The sequence below is a fragment of the Thermobia domestica genome, chromosome 5 (assembly GCF_964235325.1).
Source record: "Thermobia domestica chromosome 5, izTheDome1.hap1.1, whole genome shotgun sequence".
Classification (NCBI taxonomy): Eukaryota; Metazoa; Arthropoda; class Insecta; order Zygentoma; family Lepismatidae; genus Thermobia; species Thermobia domestica.
In genome coordinates, this window is record NC_137458.1 from 118,439,781 (window position 1) to 118,455,972 (window position 16,192).

The 16,192-nt window shown below is 36.0% G+C and overlaps 1 protein-coding gene across 2 annotated transcripts in view; it reads right to left on the reverse strand.

Annotated features, from left to right (window-relative positions):
- The window catches only part of LOC145686067 (embryonic polarity protein dorsal-like), an 86,429-nt gene extending 70,622 nt beyond the window's left edge, over positions 1–15,807 (reverse strand). Inside the window, exons 1-2 of one of the 2 annotated variants that reach the window (XM_081758975.1) lie at positions 15,375–15,807; positions 9,242–9,328 (exon numbers count right to left, since the gene is read on the reverse strand). In XM_081758975.1, the coding sequence (XP_081615101.1) occupies positions 9,242–9,296 (55 nt within the window). In that variant the 5' untranslated portion in view covers positions 9,297–9,328; positions 15,375–15,807. Of the gene's footprint in view, positions 1–9,093; positions 9,329–15,374 lie in introns of both variants that reach the window. The other variant, XM_081758976.1, reaches the window with a different exon arrangement.
- Between the last annotated feature and the right edge of the window lie 385 nt (positions 15,808–16,192).

Here is a 16,192-nt window from a genome sequence, read left to right on the forward strand (position 1 = left end):
TTCATAACCAGGACAATTTTGGATATTATGTATAGTGATGTTAGATGGAAAATTTTCCACCACATTTAACTGCACCTTGACCTATAAAATTGAATTCGTGTAGAGGAAAGTTAGACAGCAACAAATTATAATTTTCCAATTAACTTTCGGAAACCGAAAAATTTTCTAATATTTCGAGTTGGTAAGTATAAACTTACATAGTGTTTCTCTATCTATGTGTGTGTGTACGTGTAGAGTGCAGGGAACATAAATCGAGTTCGTAGAGTACAAATATCCCATCCCATTGTTTAAAATGTAAGAAGAAAGCGAAAAGAAAAACATTTGCATTTATCAGTTATTTCAAAAACAGTAAATTCCACTATTTCTTCACATTCGCCTGCCTATGTAATGAAATAACTACATAAAAGTTCCAGTTCCTTATGAAGATTATTTTTGTTAAAAAAAAAAAAAAAATCTTTGATTTTATTGTGTTTAAAACTATGAGAAAACATCGTCTTAGGCGTATTAAATTAACGAAATATGATTTGAGGGAAGAATATAGTAAAGTTTATGAAACATTTTTGCAGAAATGAAGAATCGTTAGATGTTCACTTCATGAAACTTCTTTCAGACAATATTTATAAGAAATAAATTTTACGGCTAAACAACGATGTAGAAATAAGTGGAGTATGTTTTTATGAATCGGAAAATTTACATCACTGGATATGGCCCCCTGCGACTTATGGTTGTTCTCCAAATTCAAGAGGCCATTGAAAGGAACGTGATTTCAGACTAGAGAGAACATTATGGCAGTAACGACAGCCGAGCTCGACTCGCATTCCGAAAGATGTCTTTTCCGCATGCATCCAACAATGGCGGCACCGCTAGAAGTGTATGGAGTCCAAAGGAACCTACTTTGAGAGTGATTAGGTATCCAACGCTCCAGGTAAGCCAGCTTTCTCCCCAGGCCGGATTCTTTTCTAACAGACCACATATATATTGTATATTGTGGGGGTACTTTATTTCCCAGCAACTACTGGCCGGATATGAACCAAATTTGTTGGTGGCGGGCTCAGCTCCGCACGACTTGTATATGTTACTTTATTTTTCAGTAACTGTTGACCGCATCTGAACCAAATTCGGTTGGCAAGTAGCTCATCGACTGACTACAAAATAAAAATCGCCGTATTTGATAGCAAGTTCGGTCAGGGACAGGCTCGGCTTGGCAACAGAGGCGGTGTTCCACAGTTTTGCACGCCACGAGATTTTGAGTTCAGTTCATCTCTGCTTCTTGTATGTGGGACGTGGTAAAGCAAGTAACCAACCGCATTGTCTGTAACATCAAAAGCCAGCTAATCGGCAGAATTTACGCGAAGTTTGAGGCTCTTCCTCGGAAGACCGTGCGTACCGCATGTGGCCGATTCCGGGGCCGTCATGAGGAAGCTGCAGATACTGAGGGTGGTTTTTTAAAGTTATTTCTCTTTTCGTTGTTTCTTTACAAAACTTTCCCAACACATAGTATTTCGTTTTGATTCATATTTCCTGTTGTCTTTCACTAGTAACTGTTAAATTTAACCAGAACACACTGCATTTATTATCCAACAATGGTAATTTCGGTTTACTTAATGATATAATAGAATGCATAATGATATTAAAAGCAAAAATCTATACTCACTGAAGAACAACTCAAAGTAACATTAACATTATTTTATACAATTCGAGGACAGTGACAAATATATGTACTTCTACTAGCATAATCTCTTCCTTTATATATCTATATCTATCTATCTATCTATCTATCTATATATATATATATATATATATATATATATATATATATATATATATATATATTTAAAAAAAAAAAAAACAGATCACTGAAATGCTGCTTTAACATTTGGATGCTTCAGTGAGCACAGATTTTTACTTTTATTAACTTATTGTCTCTTACAAATGGATCTCAGAAACTATCCAACTATATAACACTTAACAATGTATTTTGCCGAGCACTGTAGTTTATTACTCGTGGCAACTTGAGTACAAACAGACCAGCTAATAACGTACTACAATCTACAATGCAACTAGATGAAGTGAACTAAGTGATTTGAATAATGAAAGCATTGTTGATAGTACTATACGCAGATTACATATAATACAAATACAACTAGGGCTTCTTAATATAATGTGTGCTTTAAAGCTTTGTAACCACATCTTAGCAAAGCACAGTCACAAAATAAAATACGAAACAACCTGCAATTGCACACTATAATGAACACTGTTTGTGAACTGACTTCACTTTGTTACTTCACAGCATGCAAATTCAAGTGCAATGATGCGTTTAACATTTAATCACAATTACCTAGTTTCTTCTCTGTCAATTGCTAATATCAGAACGGCCTCCCACAGATTTTACAGCCCCCAGCCCATATAAATTATTTTGTTGCTGATAAACGCAGCAAGACCGCAAGATACAACGAATTAGTTGGTCTAGGAATTAATTCGTGCGGGTGGACAAGAGATGGCGCAACGAACGGAGCGTCCCACAGTTCCGTGTATCCACACATGTGTTGCAAACCCCTGTCATCGCGTATCGTTCGTAGTATAGGGCAGTGGATTAAAGCGTCAACAACACCAGTTTGTAGTTAAGTGAACATGGCGCAATTTGTGCCTGATAAAGTGTTTTTGCGGGGTGTCCTGCTGCATTACTTTAACATGCAGAAAAGTGCGACTGAAAGTCATCGTATTTTGGTGGAAGTGTATGGTGACCATGCTCTAGCTGAGCGAACGTGTCAGAAGTGGTTTGCACGGTTTAGAAGTGGTGATTTCGGCTTGGCAGACCAAGAGCGAGCTGGACAGCCAAAAAAATTTCAAGACGAAGAATTGAGAGCATTGCTCGAGCAGGATTCGTGTCAAACGCAGGAACAACTTGCAGCAGCATTAGGCGTTGATCAAACAACAGTCTCCAAACGCTTGAAAGCCATGGGAATGATTCAAAAGATGTCACATTGGGTTCCACATGAATTGAAAGACAGAGACGTTGAAAGACGAAAAACCATTTGCGAATTGCTGCTTCAACGACAGAGCAGAAAGGGGTTTCTGCATCGAATTATTACGGGTGATGAGAAGTGGATCCATTACGAGAACCCTAAACGAAAAAAGGCCTGGGTGAAACCAGGTGAACCAGGTCCATCACAACCAAAACGAGATATTCACTGTGCAAAGGTTATGCTGTGCATATGGTGGGATATGAAAGGTGTGGTGTACTATGAGCTGCTGCAACCGGGTGAAACTATGAATGGAGAACGTTATCGACGACAATTAATGCGTTTGAAGCAAGCTCTGGCCAGAACACGACCAGAATGGGAGAACAGACATGATAAACTTATTGTTCAACATGATAACGCTCGCCCACATGTCGCAAAACCGGTCAAAACCTATTTAGAAAATGTCGGATGGGAAGTTTTACCCCACCCGCCGTATTCACCAGACGTTGCTCCTTCGGACTACTACTTGTTCGATTGCATGAACAACGATTTGATTGGACAGCGGTTTACTTCTTCAGAAGATATCGAAACATGGGTCTCTGACTGGATCGCTTCCAAGGATGAGGACTTCTTTCGCCATGGAATCCGTACATTGCCTGACAGATGGGCGAAAGTGGTGGCTAGCGATGGACAATATTTTTCTTAAGGTATTTATGTATTTTGTGTTTGTACTACAGCTTCAATGTGTGCGTACCAACCGCACGAATTAATTCCTAGACCAAATATCATTGAAGCTGATGATACTAATTGTCAATCATCATAATCGACGATCAATATTTGTTGTAAAGTTCATGTTATGAAAATGAAATTTATGTGTTTCTTTTATTTATTTTCAACTACTTTACATTTAAAAATTCAAACAGCTTCTGTAGAAAACTATCGCTGGCAAAGTCGGTCGGGAGTTTTATACTTCAATAAATCACAATTGAATGAAGTAAGCCTCATATGCTTTTTTCATCACGGGCGCCTTGACATTTGCTGGGGTTCCCTCTCCTTTTATCGTCGCCCCTGCTGTCGGTATTAAAAATGAAAATGTTCTCAAGTTTACAAATAACATAGTAAAAAATTAGCATGTTATGGCACACTTCACGGCTATATTCGTAATCATAGAAAACTACAAACCAATCCCTATATATTAATGCAATTCGGGGTGTTATTACCTGTAGAAATGGTGCCTTATTACATTGCGATTAACTTAAGAAAAAAATAATAAAGTTATGGTCATTTTTAAGTGATCTATGCATTTTTTTGATAATTTAATGCTGTGCCTCTGCGACAAAAAGAGTTTTGAGTTGAGTTGATTTTGAGTTTAACGTCTCTTTCAGCAACAAGACTATATGAGACGGGATATACTGATTAACGTGGAACACGAATCTCATGAGCTCCCTCCGGAAATTGAACCCGGGCCCCACACGCCAAAAGCGCGTACGCTAACCGTTTAGCCACGAACGAGCTCTGCGACAAAAAGAACGTAACGCATCTTGATGTGTATTTATTTATTATTGGCATAGTTCATATCAAATCAGGCAGGGGCAGGAGGATTAAGTCTAAGATGTTATTGAATTTAACATGATAAAATTCAGGACAAAGTAAAAGTGCTTTCTTTGTTCATAAATACACCTGGCCCGAGATACAGACCACTAAAGATGGTGCCCCGGGCGCCCTTCTCACGTGCGATTTTCGGCAAAATATTAAAATTATCTACCTCTGGAATGTACGAGATATTTTGTTGCTTTTTGTTTTATTTGAAAGGTACTAATTTAGAGATTAAAATTATTTCTTCTGTCTGGATATTTATGTCCAAGTTCTCGTGTTGTAACAAGTCTGAATTTTCTTTTATTTATTTATTTTTGAAAAGTTAAAAATAACTTTTTTCTTCTAAAAATGACAATCCCATTTTTATTCTTTTACTTTATTTATTTACTAGTCGAATATACCCATGCTTTGCACGGGGGCTGTATTTGGAAGTCAACGCCTATGGGAGTATCACCATTGATCTCAGCGACCGCGAAAACTATTGGTTTGACACTAATATCGGTCATTTTGAGCTATTTTTTACATGTTTCGGTAACCCCTTCCCTTTTTTACATGTCTCGGTAACCCCTTCCCCCCGCTGACTCCCGGTCCGCATTCAATTGTAACTAAATTTGCAAGTCATCGCTAATGGAAGTGTCACCATTGATTTCAGCGACCGCAAAAACTATGGATTTGACACTAATATCGGTCATTTTGGATTACTTTTATGTCTCGGTAATCCATCCCACCCGCCATGAATTTTAAAGAGCAAGAAGGAAGAAATTTCAAAAACGGCATGCAAGAGAATATTTAGATTCACAACCCACAAAGAAGGATGTTGTGACCTATGTGTATGTTTGTGACTGGTGGCTTGCAGAAGTTATAAATATCAGTTTGAGTTAAATGAAATCGTCGTGAACTTTACACTATTTCATGGATAGACTGCTAGATAGATTTCCACCTGCAAGATAACACTATCCTTCCTATTCATGATATTTTAAAGATTGTTGGTTCTCAAGTTCCTATTGGTTCAACTCAAGGTATCACTTAATATCACAGGAAGTGTTGAACACATTTTTAGTTCACTGAATTGCTAATTTCAGATTTCTAAGCAGCGGGCACAGAACTTGTACATATATTTTGGAAGCTTTAATATGTTTAAAAGCTGCATCTGTTACTTATCTTTATGCAGAATTAAATCTCTCATGTAAAATAAGACTCAGATGTTGATTTCATGAGACAATATGTGAGAATGTGGAACCGGAAACTGGTTTAATCTATGGCAAAATTTTCCTTCATTTATAATTCCTGTTCAACTCAAAAGTGGAAGTTCTTTTCAGGGGGTGTAGTACCGTATGGTACTGAACAACAGGCACAAACTCAACATTTAAATACATACATATTTAAAACAAAATCAGAACGCTAGAGCATGAGAACTTGGACATAGAATTCCAACCAGAGAATATCACTTTAATCAGTTGTAATCGTGAACTATTATCTTCCGCATAAAACAAAAAGGAAAAGAAAAAAACCTGTACCGTTCCAGAGATAAACCATTTTAATATTTCTTTCGAAAATCATGAGAAATGGCGCCAAAGGTGCATTCTTTGAAAGTCTGTATTTCAGTCCAGGAATTTTTTTGGACAAAGCAAAAAACTTACTTTGTCCTAAATGTTATTATATCTTAAATTCAATAACATTTGAGGCTAACAAGGTAAGATATTTTCTTTGCCTGCTTGTATTGATCTGGATTATACTTAAACATATTTTTTCAGTATAAGTACGGAAATGTCAAGCATAAAGTGACTAAACAAAATACGTAAGATGCTGCCTATGCAATAATACATGTACGCTCATCTAAGTTACGCTTTAACTTCATTTCGCTCATCTAAGTTACATTTAATTGAACAGTTTTAGGATATTAGTCAAATAGATCTGAAGCTTTGGTTCCCGATTCTTGAAGCTAAGATGTCTTGCTCATCGTGCATGCACAGTAGAGTCCCGATTATCCGAGCTAATGTGGACCGAATCTAACTCGGATAAGCAAAAATTCGGTTAACAGGGATGTATTCATAAAAAAAAATGTACAGTATTTATTATTATTGTTTATTGATTATTTCTCTATTATTACTGTATTTATTATTTTTATTAGAGTTGAGTTGATTTTGAGTTTAACGTTCCTTTCAGCAGCGACGCTATATGAGACGTGGAATCCGAACCACATGAACTCCGCCGGGAATTGAACCCGGTTTTCCCACGCCAAAGACGCGGACGCTAACCGCTTAGCCACGAAGGAGCTCTTATTTTTATTGGACATACAGCACAGATAAGAAATTAACCATTTTCTCCAGTCACCAACGGTCACTTTACCAATCATTTGCTACCTTTTTGATAGTTTCACCACGATCTAATCGTTTAGTAGCCGTCAGGTATCTTCTAATGATAAAACAACACGTTTTCTTTCTCCAACCATTCCTACAAATTGTCACGGGAACTAGAAGAAACACCCACCGCTGCACACACTGCTCTGTTAGACAAAATACGTAGTTTATGATTTCGGCGCAAAAACTGATACTCAAGACGTGCAACAGTTAATGTTCACTGGCTTAAATGTAGCAACTTCGGGCAGGGTCGTTATCTTTACGCTCGTTTCATTTTTGCTTTATTGCTAAAACAAAAGCCTGCAGACTACTTATTGACGTAACCAGACGTTTTTAATTTTTTGTTTGTTTGTTTGGATTAAGCTCGGATAACACGGAATTTGGTTAATCGAAACTTGGATAATCAGGACTCTACTGTATCTTCAAAGATGCAGGACATTTTCCCGCAATACCATCATTGAATCAAAAATCCTGTTATTATAATTATTATTATTATTTCTCCTCTTAATCAGATCCTCATGTAAGTAATACCCAAACCAACCATAGCATGTGCTTTAGCATTTTCTAATATTAATTTCAGTGAATTGCACAGGACTCAAAACTGTTACGTAACATCTCGAAATTGCCGTACCTATTCTCCTGATCTGGTATGAAACAGTTTCTTTCTGTTCCCACAGATAAAGAATCTTCTGCGAGATCGCCATTTTGACAACACAGATGACGTCATAATGAAGGTGGAACAATGATTTTCCATGCAATCTGCATAGTTCTACAGTGACGGCTTTCGAAACGTCAAAAAACGACGGTAGAAATGTGTTGCACGGAGACTATGTAGAGAAGCCTTACGAAAGGGTATAACACTTATAACACTGTTTCTATTAGTTCAGGGTTATAATTAAAACTTTCCCATATCCCTTTGTACAATAGCATGCACTACTTTTTGTCTTATATATTAGACTTAGAAAGGGACTCATCTCTGCTGAATACTCTGGTTTGGTCCCATACCACTTTATCTTAATTGACTGTTTGCCTTTGCCCTGTATTTATGTCCTTTATCAGCAACGTGGCTATATAGAATGAGACTTACAGTTTATACTGGTTTCTGAACATGCCAGACTCTCGTAGTCTAAAGACACGCGTACTAGTCACTAGAACAGCAAGGACAATTGTGATCCTATTTGTGGTATAAAAACCCGAGGACTTCAACGATATTCCCTCCTGTAGATCCCCTTATTACTTTCATTCCCCCAAATTTTCTTTATTCATCTGTATCTGAATCATTTCATTTGTAGCTACGGAAGATTATACTAAAAAATTAATTTTCCATAATCAAATTATTATTATTAGACGAGATACTTTTCTTCCTTCATCCATGAAGATTGATTTTTTTTTTTTGGGGGGGGAGGGCTCAATACGCTACGTTAGCACGCTATATGAGAGGTTTTACACTATCAGAAGCACCAGCCCCATCCCTATCAAAATTAAATTTAATCCTTACGAAAGTAACGTCTAAAAAGCCGAACTGCAACCATCTCTTATTTCGTATCATACACCATAGAAACAACTGTCAGATTCTTCAAATATCTCTTATTTTTTATTTTAAGAGTGCTCTATGATAGATCGCTTATCTCTCGTGCGGTCTCAGAACATATGCATGGACAACATTGCGTCCATTGGGCATTCTCGGGGGTTATAAAGTTTCCTTCTACATTCTCATTCCATCAATTCCCATCATAATCATTGACTTTAATTTATCGTACGTCTTTTTCAACCCACACGACATAATACTGAACGATCTCCTTTTATATTTTCAATCTCTACATCCCTTGAAGTGATCAACAGTCACCAGAAAGTTCATCAAAATATGAAGATAGCATAATTAGAAACAGGATTACAACGAAAACTTGCAGTAAAAATGGGAAAAGAAACAATATATGCTGCAACTTGACAATACATCTTTTTTAAAAAAAAAAAAAAAAAAAAAAAAAAAAAAATCACATGCAAGTAAAACTTTTGCATATATATTAGTTGTTCACATTCCTTATATACATACAAAAATGTTACATACAGCTTAAGAAAAAAGAATAACAATGATTTCTCGTAAGTTAAAATAAGTGAGGAATGCAAAAAAAGTAAATATATAAGTAAGATGCATTAAAAAAATACACACTGACCTGGTGCACTCTCATAAGCACGCACTCTATACAGGAAAGGATTCCAGAATGTGGAGAAAAGCTGTTACAGCAGTCCAGTTTTAAACCTTACACCCAACGTGCAACAAAGGATTCTACGCTAGAAGCATGCATTAATTAGGCTACTCACTGACATCACTGATGGTCAGTTCGCCTTCAGGATTTTGAGAATATATTTGTGCCATTCCTCCACAAGGTCAGGTACAGTCTCTCCCATCTGAAAAAAAAAAAAAAAAAGTACAACAAAATTAGTCAAATAAAATACTGAACCTGCAACATAACCAATGAGGAAGGAACACTCAAGAAATATTGCCAAGATCGATAACCTATGGAATTCGTTTGGAAATGAATTGAAATCTTTCAAGTTTTACGTCCCGGAGAATCCCGAGAAAACCCACGAGCACGGTGTTTGTCCACCACAACATCCACACGGCGCAAGCTGGGATCGAACTAGGGACCCTAAGCACCTGAGGTGAACGCTCTAACATTGAGCCACCGCGACCCCAGGAATGGAATTCGTATGGATTAGGAATTAGATTTCTGAGCTTTCGGCATCTATGGGCATGTTAGCCTCTCACGTGAGGGAGAACGTCTCTCGGTGATCACATACCCGAGAAATCGGAGAGAAAGAGAGAAATGGGAAAGGAAGAAGCGGTCTGAGACCATTATGCTAGGCACCACCCCGACATTTGCCTGGTGTGAATGAGGAAAATCCACGAACACCTCACTCAGGATAGCTGTCGACCGAATATCCTTACTGGGAATCGAACACCTGGTCGCTCGTGCCAAGAACGAGAGCGTTAGCGACCATGGATTCATTTTACCAGCAATATAAACATGAAACTGATCTTGTGAAAATCGAATCACATAAAAACGGCTGAACCGTTTAAAATGAAATTTTGTAATATAGTTAACATCTATCTAGAATTGGGTTTTATCATATAAATTAGATTAAAAGGAGTATCATGAGAGGAGGCGGCAGAAGTCAAAAATTTATATGAAAAACTGAATATTTTACGGTCCTCTCACGCTAGGAAGGTTAACCTGGTATATAAACTTCTCATTAGAAATAAGTGGATACGCACCCTAACGTCGTAAGAATTTCGCCTTTAACAGGGGGGAGGAGTGGGGCAATTTTTATACATTTATATATTGTCGCATCAAAATCGTCGTCTTTTTTTTTTTCCGATCCCGATCGCATCATGCGAAAACGGCTGAACAGTTTGAAATTAATTTTGGAACAGTTCCCATCTCAAGCTGGGTTTTTATAATGCCTCTTTGGTTACAGATCGTATGCTAAGAGGGAAAGAGATTCCAATACTTCTCATACTACTATTCCTTCTGCACGAAGAATAGACATTTCAGCTAGTTCTATATACAGGAAAAAAAAGATAATGGAAACCCTATGCTAACATCAAATAAATTCTGTTAGACAGTAAAAACGATCATGCATTGGAAATTTAATGTCGTCCGGTAGAAGTCAAACGCTGGAAGATGTTTGCTGCCATCTAACGGCACGATGTGTAACTTCCACCTATCTTTGTTTCAATAGCAGAAAATGCACTATGAACAGCCACCGTTACCCGTGAAAATGTTAACGGATTTACTCGGAACTTGGCCAAAATAATCATTCTAGCCATTTATTGCAAGCAAAAAATAAAATAAAATAAAATTTCGCTCTTGTTCAAGTTAACAAGGGGAGCAACAGACGTACGTGTGATTTTTTTTAAAAAAAAGAAAAGTTTTATAGAAAGAAAGTTAAGTGATCACAGAAGAATTTATGATGGGAAATACCTCGACGTATCTCACAGAAATTATACACGAAGCTTATTTCTGAGACCAAATATAAGCAGCAACGCGATTTTATCACTGTGCCACACCATTTGTAACAATAATAAATACACAAATAATCAAGAAGCAATGGAATCAAACAATAAGTAAAACTACAGTATAGGTAATTGCTGATAGATGTTATGCGAGAAAACAATTTCAATTTCAAAAATGCAATAGTACAACCTATAAAATATAATTACTATCACCCAACATATGCACGTCAATTAATTGTACCGGTGCAAAAAATTACAATACAATCCTATTCAGATATTCATATACTGCACATATATACACACATATTAAGAAGAAATAATTAGATAAGAAAAAAATAACTTTTTAAAACTATATTCTTATCAAATATAAATACAAGATGATTTAAAGCAAAGAAAGAAAAAGCTTACTGGGATTTCTTTGATTCGCACCTGACGACGAGACCTTTTAAATGGTCGAAATGAAAAGATGTATAATAAATACCTCAAAAATGAACAGTCTTAATTTGTACCAAGAAGTAGTTGTATTTCAATCAAACAGTTTTAGTGTGTGCTGATAACTTCTAAGTGGTGCTAAACTGGATACATACGTAAAGATTACTGTTTTTCTGTGAAAACTTTCTGAGCGGAGAAGAGGTAAAGATCTTAATTCTTAACACTAATGAATATGGCTTCTTGGAAACAGTACGAATGCTTACTGTATAAGCTTAAATCACTGTTTGAATATGGTGCCTTTCCTCTGAGTAAAAATTGGAATGATTTTCCTGATAATTTTAATTCTATTTTCTGTCAATTCCAGAAGGCACGCATTTCAAAGCACTATTTTCTTTGTAAGTCGAAGTTTCTATACCTCAGTAGTGCATCGTGATGTTAAAAATAATAATAATAATAATAATAAAACGATATTTTGTCAGCTTTATTTCTGTCAATATTATTATTTTGATAAAAAAAAATGGCAGCTGCCTTTTAGTATATAGTGTTATTTAGTTCAGTTTTCTTATTTTCAGAAGTAAATAGGCTTACAAAGCTATTAATTTTGACTCTTAAGTGATGGAAGATATTCTTTTCCTGTACTCCACAACGAAATTAAATATGCAATAGAAGCAGTGCAAGAAATGATCCCAGAGCAATAAAATGCTTGATAACGTTAACAGAAAGGAATTCAACAAAATACCACAGTTATTACTATTTTCATTTTAAATATCACGGTGCACAACTCAGGCCAATAAAATTTTACTTGTAATATTAGAAATTGCAAACCTAACCTAACCTAATTGTATCTTAATACTAGAAACACGGAAGTATTCAAACAATTTATTCTCTGGATGATATTCTAGATTCTTTCCCAAAAGAACACAGATAAAAGTAACTTACATAGTACGACCTAGGAGAAAAAACCAACTTGTATACTCTTTTAAGATGAGCACTCAACTACTGACTGACAATGGCTTCTTTAGCTTCGTTTTGGATAGTATATCAAGAATATTATTAACATATAAACTACAGATTAAACGAAAATGTGATGCACATACTTCAGGACTAGAGATCTTAGGTCTGGGACCGGTAGCCACATCAGAGAGTTTGGTTACCATTCGAAACTCGGCAAACAAAGTAAAGGCCAATACCTAAAATATTTGATAGCCAATGACGATCGAAAATTCCACGCCCTAATATACTAAGAATGTGTTTGGCTATGGATTAAACAAACACATCATATCTGACATCAAGCCATAATGAAAGTTTATCCAGGACCATACTTTCGAACATGTGTGAAAGGATCTCAAATTGTTGTACAATCGCGAATATATTCCTGTAATGCTTACCATGTTGTGATTTGTCATATTTATATCTTTCCATGCCTCTGCATATAACTTGATCCAATTCCACTGTGATTTCAGCATATACAGAAGCATTTACTAATGGACGTTATAGGATAAAAAGCACAGAAATAAATAGTAAACTAATTTTAGGGCAAATGTATAATATAGGTTCTCTCTGGAAGCTTCTTCACAATAGAATTCCAAACCAATAAGTGCAGGTAGTAACACGTGATACAAAAAAAAAAAAAAAAATCCCGTCTTCCTTAAATCTTCCAGGGAAATAACTCTCGAAGACTGTTATATAAGATAAAACGAAAAAAGGCTTTAGTGAGAACCGATATTACACAATAACAGAAATTTTCATGGATTATATAGTTTACCATTTATTTATATAAGGATCAGTTACGGGCGGATCCAGGGGGTCCAGAATAGGACAATTTTTATATTAAAAATAAAACCTATCCTAAGAATTTTCACCTTTGTATTATAAATGTACAATAAAACCTATTGACTTCGAACGACCCCCCCCTCCAAAAAAAAAAAATAAAAACATCCAGCCTGGATCCGTCCCTGGTTTAGTTCACTCTCCACAGCCTGTATACTGACACTGGCATTGTACTTTTCATGGATAGTGATGTACAGTATATTAGAAAGTGATGTAGATGTGGATATCGTTAAAGTTTCAAGATTTTTCCAGTTTTTTTTTCCTTCTTAATTTTAAAACTCGTCTAAATTGAAAAAAAAAAAAGAAAAGAAAAGAAAAGTGAGTAAAGCACATGCGCTGTTTCAGTGTCTGAAGTATTTTGAAGCAAAAGCTGTGTGTGGGTGTGTAATACGTGACTGTAAAATCTACTTTTCTAACTAGTAAAAGCAAAGAAAGCTTTAAGTTTTACGTCCCTCGGTTATGCCGGTTAGGCTAAAGGAGACGGTGATGATGAAAGATGAGTGAAATGAAGAAAGTGGGAGGAAACGGGAGAACCCCGAGAAAATCCACGAGCATGGTGTTTGTCCACCACAAAGTCCACACGGCGCGAGCTGGGATCAAACAGGGACCCCAAGCACCGGAGGTGAACGCTCTACCACTGAGCCACCGCGCCCCCAACTAGTAAAAGCACTTTGGCCATCTGTTATATTTCATTCCAGAAGGAATTAAACCTACACTTTTGCACATCACTTGCACAGTAACATCTTTCGATAATTGCTAAGTATTGTATTTGCTTCCGAAATATGAGAAGTTACTAGTATATAATAATAGCTACCAAAGTTTACTCATCATAGTCACAATCATATTTCCTCAAGTTTAGAGTTGCCCCTCCAGTTTCCAACCTACAAAAATGCAGTTAAAACATTAAAAATTGTTAGGTTAGGCTAGGTTAATTTAAGATAGATTTGGTTAGTTTAGGTTCGGTTAGATTACCTGGTAAGACTTCAGTTAGGCTAGAACAGTGACCGGAACAGGTTCTCATGAAAATTTAATAGATTTTCTTCATTATTCTTATATAATTCTGTAAAACTCATAGCGGAAACATCATATTCAACGCACCAATTCCCCATCCTATACTACTACCATGCTGTTCAGTTAGAGAAACCTTCCGCGTCTTGCAAATAAGTACCCACTTCTACATATCTTTTCACGGTAACTCTTTACTTTGGGCAAGGCAGTAATATTATGTCAGTACAAATTGCCGAGCGAGCGACAGCGAGTGAAGGCGGGTTAGAGCCCCGCAGGGTACGTTGTTTTCTGTCTTCCCTACTTGGGAACTGTAACTGTAACTACAGGAACCGGTTCAGATGAATTGGTTATTGCTACTGCCTTGCCTAAAGTAAAGACTTGCCCTTTTCGCGTATTAAACATAACTTTACTGCCAAACTTTGACACTTAAACATCACATAAGAACTCCAAATCATCATTTCTTACCCCATTTCTCCTGTAAATTTTCCTAATTTTTATAAAAAACGGAGGAGCAACTCTAAACTTAACCCTTTATTATTAACTAAAAATTCAGGTTTAGCATCAACCCCACAATCACTAATCAAGTAAGATATTTTTATCGTTGAAAAAAGTGCAAGGTGAATTGAATCAACTAACAGAAATGTATTATCATTACCAATTTTGTATGTTTCGCTGCATCAGAATTAACCACGTATCATGTTAATAGCACCGAATCGGACTCAGCATGTTAATGATGCTAAAATAATTATAGCATCCGAATACCACACCCTCGTATAACACAATGTTTGTCCCAACGTAAAGTATTTTAAGTGTCTAGTAACTTACTTCTGCCATATAATAAGTACACTCTTTTCTTTTATTCGTTAGCCTCACATTACTACTTATCTTTCAGTATCTACAGTTACTTATCATGAAAATAAAGCTTACGATTCAGGAAAAACCAGAGGAAATAATTCTAATAAACGCAAAGAAAAAAAAATTAGAAACATAACAATGGCCTTACATGTGTGACTCATTACACATTCAAACTAATAACATATTCCCTTTATAATGTACCTTCTAAATACATGCATCTTACTTCTTTTGTTTTCTAGTCACTTTATTACGGGCAAAAATATAAAAATGTATTCACACTTGTTAAGGTCACAAAACTACCATGTTACTCACCTAATACTGGGATATTGCAAGGGTAAATATGAATGTCAACACATTTTTAACATAGTAGAGCTTCCATGTCATGAAAAAAATGTTATCCGTACTAACATATCGTCATGATTAACACAAAGATTAAAATGAACCTTAAAACTTCATTTTATGTTTCCTTACATAGGTAAACACACAATCCACCATGTCTCATATACTTCAATGTACTCTCACTAACACCCTCTAACGCCCTACGATCAAAACAACTTTCTTGCGATATTTTCGGCATAATGACCAAACTTTTCGAGGAATCAGCTTCAAAGCGTTGCTCCTATTGGTCGCTACAGTCACATGAACAAGTACTGACGGATGGATCAGAGAGAAGTTCAGTCAGACGAAGAAACATAATTCGAGTTCAGCAGACGACATCTAATAGCAGATCTTGTAACTAATTCTGTTCCACAGAACGCGAAATCTATCTTTAGGATAAACAGATGGATCTAACCGCACAATTTGATTCAAATAAACAAACCGAAAAGACTTACTTTTACTATAATCAATAGTTTCAACTTTTGATTTCCGTTTAGCATTTAAGGAAGTATAAACTCCACTACAGTGTATTAATCAATAATATTTTTCCAGTCGGTTGAATGGTATGAGTAGAATGGACTACGTAAAATATAATGCTATAATCTGATAATCTTTAAAATTTCAGTTCACCTATGTTAATTTACGAAGTAATTCCTAGCAACATTATTTTAAATTATCAGGTAATTATATTTGATTTAATAGAACCAGAATAGATTTTTATTTTTAAAATGAAAATCGATTCACTATTACGG